Source organism: Stomoxys calcitrans, chromosome 1, assembly GCF_963082655.1.
Source record: "Stomoxys calcitrans chromosome 1, idStoCalc2.1, whole genome shotgun sequence".
Classification (NCBI taxonomy): domain Eukaryota; kingdom Metazoa; phylum Arthropoda; class Insecta; order Diptera; family Muscidae; genus Stomoxys; species Stomoxys calcitrans.
The window spans coordinates 225,574,880-225,584,453 of NC_081552.1; the positions used below are offsets into that span (position 1 = coordinate 225,574,880).

Consider the following 9,574-nt stretch of genomic DNA (forward strand, 5'->3'; position numbering starts at 1 on the left):
CCAGATCCCTGTGGACGCACCCCATCTTAGTCGCAGAGTTTCTGGGTCTTGACACTCAACGGAATCAAGCAGACGAAAGATAGAATACAATAAACTGCTACAACAACAACAACCAACGAAACTACCTTGAGAGTCAAAATGCCGTAAATTGAAATGTTAAAGTCGTTTTAGAAGTAAACTTGGTTTTACGACAAGGCGTATTTAAAAAGGTGGTATCACGCGAGCAGCTGTTAACAGCCGGACAGATTTGACAGTATTAAGATGTCAGATTTTTGTTCGCATTCTCTTTGTTGTTATCTTTTTTCTCCCATATTCTCTGCTCATGTATGCACACGTATACACACACGCACACAAATTTTTCACTCGGGATGCACAATAAATGGACTATTGAACAACCTGGCGCATCTCTTCAGATCAGTCACGGTTACTTCGCCAAAAGTGACTGAGGTTCTGTCATACCGTCTACCCCGGGGTTCAAGAGTGACTTAATAGTACACCACAGCTTGCCTAAACCGGTGCCTTAGTTACATTGCTACAAGCGTTTCAGCCACAAATTATGTTATTAAGTTCGTTGATTATGTTCCAGATTCAGCTCGCTGATTCTGGGGTTGGTGGAGTCCATACAACGAATCCCATCACGCTCGTCGCGAGTACCACAGCCTGTGCAGGGAAATCGGGCCGCAATTGGGTCTTTCGAACGGCTGGAATAAAGCGAGCGGCTGCTGCGTTAATGATGTCTCGGCATTTCCTCTCGGCAACTAGCACATCCGAGTGTGGTGGCAATTCACTGAAGCGGTGATTGGTATACTCTCTGAAGCCAGCCCAATCGGCCTTCTTCTGATTGATAAACGTCCGGCGCTCAGAGGTTATGAAGTTGGATGGTCGGTCGATTGTAAGAATTATGGGGAGGTGGTCTGACCCCAAAGAGATGACATCCAGGCGATCAGGGGAGGCAATGGAAATGTCTGACGAGCTACTGCACCTTCTCGTAATCCTAGTGGGGGCATCCTCATTCACCGTTCAAAACGTGGAGCCTTCAATCTGCTCTGCCAAAGCTATACCACGCTAGTCGTTACCTAGGGGAGTCCCCTGACCTGACTGCTATCACCACGCACTCCATGTGTGGGGGGTTACTAGCGCCAGTCGCAGGCGAGATGGGTCTGTATTGCACATTGGAATGGTGTATCACGAAGGCCAATCCCCCCCCCCCCCATTCAATTCCTTTAGCGATCCTTACGTAGCACATTGTGTCCGTGACAACTGTGCAAGCTGCAGGTGTTGGTCAGCTTTGTTTCCTGGATCGCTGCGACCAGTATACTCCTCCGTATAGGAAGAGGAGTTTAGTGGCAAAAATGATAAACTTCCCGGCACTGGGCTGGCAATATGCGTACGGGAGAGGTCGGGGTGATAACATAGTGCGACGACGAGGACACTTGGACGCACAGCATTTTACTATACTCCCGTAGTGAAGCGAGGCCAAAGCAATATCGGAAATGTACCCATTCCATGCACCGGTTACACCTCACTGGCACCGATCGATGATGAAGGCGGTTCTGGCAAACCTAACAGAACCAGTGTCCGGGGTTCTTTTCAATCCTGACACGGATCAGAAGCGTGCGGAGAAGGCACCCCGGTATGTGCCTCTCCCATGACGAGAAAAAGACGAACACGTACACTGAGGCGGCAGCCCTAGCCGATGAAGGGTTCCGTCGGATCACTCCCGTGCTTAAAACCGGCTGCCAACCCTTAAGCAGAGTATTCTGTTCAGCTTTTGTAATAAATCTAGTAATGGCCTGAACTTTTCACACGAACAATTGTCAAAGACCACTTTAAAAAAAATGGTGACGAAGATAATGCGAACACACTCCGTACAATTGGTACCAAGATATATTCATTTACAGGTAGTGGCAGTTGCCCAACAAAAAAAATATTGAGTGCCCTAGCTGTCAAAATCAGTGATTAGTGAAACTCTAATTTTGAGTATGTTACTAGTTCGAGCATTTTTTGTTGTTTGTGTGTGTTATGGTTCTTAACTATAATACACTTTACTTACTTTAATTGGCTATGACAGAATATTTCTTCCACTAGCCGAACGTAGAATAGCGTTCCAAGCGCCTCGATCTTCTGCGTTCATTCTAAAATCTCTGACACCAAGTTTCGAGGTGTCTCCCACAACTTGATCTTTCCATCGGGCTTTTGGTCTTCCCGGTTTGCGTGTACCACCGTGTTTGCCTTCAAAAGACTTCTTTGCTGGAGTTTCTTCATCCATTCTGACAACATGACCTAGCCAACGCATGCGTTGTATTTTGATGCGTGTAACTATGCTATCGTCGTCATACAACTCATACAGCTCGTGGTTCATACGTCGCCTATATTCTCCGTTAACGCAAACTGGTCCATATATTTTACAAAGAATCTTTCTCTCAAATACTCCAAGCACTGCCTCATCTGCTTTCACAAGTACCCATGCTTCAGAACCATATAACAGCACGGGTAGTATCAGTGTCTTGTAAAGTGTAGTCTTCGTCTGTCGAGAGGTGGCCTTGTTTCTAAACTGCTTACTTAGCCCAAATTAGCATCTGTTTGCCAGTATTATTCTTCGCTTTATCTCAAAACTGGTGTCATTCGTTTCGGTTATGGCAGTGCCGAGGTAGATAAAGTTACTGACTATCTCAAAGTTGTGGTTCCCAACTATCTCCATTTTCTTTATCTGCTCGGTTGTACAAGGTGTTTTGAGAGTTGTAACCATCCATTTCGTCTTATCTCCATTTACTGCCAGCCCCATTTTCACTGACTCTCTTTCGATTCTTTCAAAGGCTGCAGTTACTACTTCCAATGACCTCCCTATGATATCGTCGGCATAGGCGAGTAGCATGTGCTATTATACACACACACAACAAAAACTCGTTGGCAGATAGTGCACTTCGCGAAAAAACTTGTACTCAGCTGTTTACGGTACGCTACCTGGTAATTATATCATGATTGGTCTAATCAACTCTGCTTCAATACAATGCAAAGTAAAGAGTCCATCGGATTTCACAATAATTAAGTATGTAATAATTTCGCTTTCAATGAAGTCAGTACTAGGGTTAACAGGCAAGAAACATGAAAATTGAAACGAAATTAAGATTTCCAACATCCTATTGTAAAAGTTGCTTCAGAAAATTTTGCTTAAACCAAGATATATTAAGTAACAGGTAGTCGCAGTTGCCCAACAACAAACTATTGAGGGCACTATCTGTCAAAATCAATGATTAGTGCAACTCTGATTTTGTGTATGTAACTAGTTCGCGCCATTTTTCGTTGTTTGTGTGTGCTACGGTTTTTAACTATAATACACACACAACCAAAAGCTCATTGACATTGACACTTCACGAGAAAAAAAATTTTACTCAGCTGTTTACGGTACACTACCTGTTAATTATGCCATGGTTTAAGGCATAACTTTAAGGCCTAACTTTGTCGTTGCCACTGTATGGCAACGACATTGGCAACAGCTGTATGCCATTGTTTTTTTTGTTTATTTTGTGAGGTTTATGCTGCATACAGCGCAGCATAGAGAGTAAAGAATTTTAAAACATTCATAAAATAAAGCAATGATGTTGGATTTTGAGGCCAAACGTAATGCATTGTTTGCCAGCCTAGATGATGCAAGCAATGAACTGAAGGGTACAACTTTGGATCAAACAAATACCGCTATAAACCCTTTGAAGCGCACCTCTGCCGGAGATGTAATGGTTTATCGAAGTGTCAACAGAACCAAGACCAATTCCACGGAGCGAGCTCTGAAAAATCTTCGCGGCAAGGAGAGTATGTTTAAGAAACCTGAATTGCCCATAGCCAGATGTCTGAAGCCTAGGAAACGGCCAGATTATCAGGTATGGAAGTGACTACGGATGGCAAATGTTTAACAAATTACGTGCTTTTAGGTAAATCCACATAAATGGAAGAAATATTCCCTAGAGGATGTTGATATATCCGATCATACAAACACATCGGCAGCCTTTGAATTTCTGCGGGAAATTGAAAGCCAAAAAGATATTTCACAGCCCGCCAGAGATATTGATCTCAACCAAAAGATTGAATTTAAGAAATCCAGCAAAATACGACGTAATCTCAAGTCGTTGGAAGAACAGGAACAACAAGATGCAGAAATCGATTCGCCCAAGTTAAAGGGTACCAAGCTGGTAATGCCTGAATATGTGGTGGGATCAAAGAAACCTAAAAATCTTAATGCTAAGGTTAAAAACAACAGGGAGAGAGCCGCTGGGAACTTGACTTTGTCGCATTTGCAAGAAGAGGAGGAGGAAGAGGAAGATTAAGAACAAATTTGCATTAAGTTTGTATGATATCGATATTAATTTTATGTAACTTCTGGCTCTGGCATGGCTCGTAATGGAGGGCATGCCATAATCTTGTATTTAAAAAATCAGTCGCGATGTATAGAATAAGAAAAATCTTAAGTAGTATGTACCAAACAACCAACGCATTACAACTTTAGTCCCGGTATTGGTAAGTTGCGGTCAATACTGTCAAGTCACTCGAACACGAACCACGGGGCAAAATTAGCATCAGGTCAAACAAGGACTGCAGAATCGGCAGGAGTAAGAATTTTTAGGCCGCAGTGGGGGAATCGTTTCGGAGTTGAGCAAGCTTACTAGGAGTCATAGTAATCAATGCCCGACCCCACAGTGCTGGGTCGAATCGTGTCATAAGCTAGACCTCAAGGCTCTAGACGTGTCGAAGGCTTTTCATACCAAGTTATTTAAGGGCATCCCTTCGGCCGGGTCTAAAACGTTAAATTACGAGCTATCTATGTGGTCACCAGTAGTTTGTGGAATTTAGATATAAGAATTGTAAACCGCCTAAGGTGACACACGCAGTTCAGCAAGGCTTTTTCACACTCTCCAGACATCGGGAACTATGAGAGTGCACAGAGCCAGGTTGAGGATCTGTGTTATTTACTAGTCTTATAGAGATGGTAAATGATGGTTCTTGTATTGGACTTTGTCAGGAGAGTATTCCAGCATGTTAGAGGGCCGACCTAATCTTGTCTGACGAGGATCTGGAGACCACTGTGATTCCAGCAGCCTCATCTGAGGAGACAGGACTGGAAGCATCAACCACTTCAGGTGCCCTCTTCAAATGCAAATGTTGCCCATGAACATTCCACTAAGGAACAGGGTGCCCTCTTCGTTTGAACCAATATATTTATTTATTTATTTATTTATTTATTTATTTCATTTCATGCAATGCGAAGCCATCAGGCCTATAAATAATCACACTATGCATAAGACGTACTTTTTCTAACATAAGTTAAAAAAACTACTCAATTAAAAATAAAAAACTCAAAAACTTAGAAAATGGAAAAAAATATTTAACCTATTTAACACTTTCTGAATCTAGATAAAACTAAATAACAAATAAAAAACAAATTACTAAAAATTATAAGCAGCAACTGATTAAAAAAAATCCTACTCAAAAAAGATCAACGTAATAAATTAAAAAAAATGATTAAAGCATAATAAAAATAGTAATACTTAAACCAAAATATACAAAAAAAAAATCACAATAATACTTTTGGCTTTGAAAACAAATTATCAAGAATTATAAATAAAAGAGCTTGAAAAAAAAATAATTAAAAAATATCACTTAACAAAAAAAAAAAGATTTAAACAAAATGGAAAAAAATAAGTAATACTAAAATCAAAAAATAAATAAATTACCAATAATACGCACGATAAAAACATTCCGTTAAAGTTGTTGGCAATTTGACACAAAAATTAAAAGCGCTGAAAGTGTAGACGAAGACGATTTGATAAAGATCTTGTTGACAAACTGAAATTCTTTAAATCCGTAGGCAAGGAGTTGTACAAACGTGCAACCCTTACAAAAAAAGTACTACTCAAAAAATTATCTACCCTCGGAAGAACCAAATGATTAGTTCTGGTAGAATGACAAAAATTAAATTCATTAACAAGAAAAATTGGAGACCGACATTTCAATAACTTAAAGAGAAACAAAAGCAAACGATAATTAACATACGACGGGAAATCACAACCGAGAAAACGACACACATAGGGAGTTATATGAACACGACGACCTACACCGTAAACAAAACGAATCATATTGTTAAAAGCGACCTGAATACGATGCATGCTCCCTTGCGACGCACTTGAGTACACCTCCAGACAATATAAAATGGCCGGCAAAACTAATGCATGCGCCAAACGCTCCCTCACAAAGAGCGGTAAATATAAACTCGTGGTATACAGGCTTCTTAAAGAAAAGTTAACCTTAGACACCACGGAACTAACGTGCCGATCAAACCGAAGCCTGTCATCCAGCTGAACACCAAGACAATCAATGCTTTGCACAAATTCAATATCTACATTATTATATCTAACACTAACATGATTGTGACAGCCCGAAGATAAAAAAAGGGCTTTAGTTTTAGAAGCGTTAACACTGAACCTATTCTCCGCCATCCACTCACGTAACGACTCCATAGCAAAATTAATTTTCGTCTGAAAAACATTCAAAAATCGATTATCACCCTTAAAAAGCAATTGGATGTCATCAGCATATGCAAATGGAGTGCACCAACAATCCAGACGAGAAAAAACATCATTGACAAATAACACAAAAAGAAGTGGACCTAATACTGAACCCTGAGGAACACCGCTTCTTACAGAAAGAACACTGCTACATTTACCATCAACACAAACAAACTGGCTCCTACCTGTAAGATACGAGCATAACAATGTACATGCACTGGTCGAAAACTTATAAACGGACTTTAATTTACTAAGAAGAAGGCCAAAATCCACTCTGTCAAATGCCTTTTCCAAATCTAAAGACAATAGCACGCAAAAACGTGTTCCACCCATGTTTGACCGGATAGAATCTGTCAAACCCAATAACAATGAGGCTGTACTTCTACCTCGCCTAAATCCACACTGGGCATCACAAATAAAACGATTACTTTCCAAATAGCCAGACATTTGACATTTAATAACATGCTCGACAATCTTAGAACAAATAGGTAAAATAGAAATCGGACGGAACTCCTTCAGAGCGTGACAAGACTGTTTTTTCCCAACGGGCACTATTTTGGCTAATTTCCAATCGGACGGAAAATAAGAAGTTAACAAAATAGAATTTACAAGATGTAACAGATGACAAGACACAAGAGGATAGACTTTCTTAAGAAATTTTAATGAGAAACCATCTACACCTGCTGCATTGGACTTAATGGCAGAAAAAGCCTTATCCAACTCCCACAACTCCACCCGTTGAAAAGCAAAACCACTATAGTCATACTCCCCGAGAGAACTACTTTGGGAGTCCAATTGGTTTTTATTAAAGGTCGTATTCAAATCCTCCACATTCAAATCACAATCATACGACTTGCAACTGCCAAGTCCATTGGATTTTAACAACGACCATAACTGCTTTGTGCTTTTATTGCCCTCAAACTGCAGTACATTCGCTTCCCTTCTAACCTTTCTTATAACAGATTTGGCTTTATTCCTGGCTCTACAATAAATTCGCCACTTAACATTGGATCTATTCTCCAAGAAAGATTTAAAAGCCAAATCTCGAAGCGATAGATGATATGAAATGAGGGGATTGCTAAACCAATCCTCACTCCTAGCCCTTATCACCCTTTTTTTTATAGGAAACGCATTATGGATAGACCCAAGACAGCTACTAAAACTACTACATTGAAAATCAACGTCACTAGTGGAATACAAAGCGGAAAAATCAGTAGACGAAACAATTTCCTGCAAATCATCACAACTCAAAGCATTATAATCAACATATTCAAAGAACTGCAAAACATTAAGGACTGAAACGTTAAGGGACACGAAAATAAACGCATGATCCGATATACTGGGACAAACAACCTGGTTAGAAACACAGACACAACTACGATCACTTACAAGAACAAAGTCAAGTAAAGAAGTAGAATTATGTACATCACTAAAATGAGTAGGTATAGAGTTGTGGACAATTGAAACATTAAGCCGCCTACAACTTTCGCGCACACTATAAGAAGACGACAGATCAAAAAGATTATTATTGAAATCTCCCAAAATTATGACGTCAGAGTATCTCACCAAAACATCAGCAACTTCACTTTCAAATGCCCGAAAATTTCCCCGCGGAAGATATACAACACCAACAAGAACATTTCTAGAACCAAGTAAAAGTTCTACAAACAAACATTCAACAATCCCATATTGACTACCACTATAAACAACTTTGTACTTAATAGACTTAGAGACAAACAAAGCAACGCCCCCACCTCTCACACATGGACGATCATTTCTGCAACAAGAATATCCCGAAATTTCAAATCGACTAGACGGTATACTTGGTTTTAGCCAAGTTTCGGAAACACCTACTACACTTAACAAACTGTCAACAACAACATTTCTTATTTCGTTAATTTTAGATGACCTCTCAGAGAGGTTAAAACTGCGGCAATTAAAATGCCCTACACTTAAATTATCACTATAAGCACACAATGAGGAGCGAAAAAACGAATTATCGCACGTAATATTACCTAAGTTGCAAGTATTCATAACTAATGACGCTATAAGGGCTCAATGAAAAATTAATTGCTAATACAAAAAAAAAAAAAAAATACAAAATAATAAAAATAAAAGGCTAGTACGCACGGGATCCATTGGTAACGGTGCTAGCCACATCTCCATTAGCGTTGCTTGACTCAGCACTTCCAAATAATTGATCACATTCAGTCGCACTCACTGTTTTAACGTCACCATTCAGAAACGTAAGGCACACCTTGGGAATATCTCCATTAATTAAGACGTATCTCAATATTCGCTTTTGTGACCGCAGCTTACGGCATTTAAAAACAAGGTTAGAGGCAGGTGCGGTAAGATGATCATTTAAATACACACGGGAATCAACCTCGCCACCAATTACATACTTTAGTCTGATCGAGTTAAGCCTAGAATAGTTCGCCATAATCAAATCCCTGGTATGAACGGAATTGAACTTGACCAGCACCATCCTACCACCGGAAATATAACAGCAATGATTAATATCACTGGGGGCAACCTGCACTCCGCACAAGCGGGCAATCTGTATCACTGGCTCACGCAGATTTGTAATTGATCTCGGCATGCCACTTATAAGAATATCCGCGCGATTGAGACGTCTTTGCTGAACCAAATTAAACTGCTCCAATTGCCGTATCCTCTCACACAGCCTAGCATCAACATTGGCAATATTTTGCTGACAAACAAGAACATCCGATTTGACTTTCTGAATTGAAGCAATAAACTCACTTCGAAAGGAAGCAACAACACCATCCACCATTGTTTGAAAATCCTGCAAACATTTCTGCATCTGCTCATCAAATTTTTGTTTCATGGACTCAACAAAGTCATCAAAAAGCCCACGAATACAACTAAGACGATCATCTGCTGCTTGCTCAGATGGGTCAACACGTATACTCTGCAAACCAGTAAGGAGACCAAGCGTACCACTCTGAGAACGCACGGCGTCAACAGAATTAGATTGACTGCTATTGAATGAT

At 40.1% G+C, this 9,574-nt stretch overlaps 1 protein-coding gene across 1 annotated transcript; it reads left to right on the plus strand.

The window, feature by feature from the left end:
• The first annotated feature begins 3,516 nt into the window (after positions 1–3,516).
• Positions 3,517–4,481, plus strand: LOC106091838 (uncharacterized). Its single transcript, XM_013258513.2, has 2 exons — positions 3,517–3,878; positions 3,930–4,481. Exons 1-2 carry the CDS (start codon positions 3,597–3,599, stop codon positions 4,320–4,322), a joined length of 675 nt encoding a protein of 224 aa, XP_013113967.1. The 5' UTR covers positions 3,517–3,596; the 3' UTR covers positions 4,323–4,481.
• The last annotated feature ends 5,093 nt before the right edge of the window (positions 4,482–9,574 follow it).

Bases quoted from the DNA above. Each gene is read 5' to 3' on its own strand.
- LOC106091838 (XM_013258513.2), top strand. From the start codon at position 3,597: ATGATGTTGGATTTTGAGGCCAAACGTAATGCATTGTTTGCCAGCCTA. The intron at 3,879-3,929 runs GTATGGAAGTGA...ACGTGCTTTTAG, and splicing joins GGAAACGGCCAGATTATCAG to GTAAATCCACATAAATGGAA.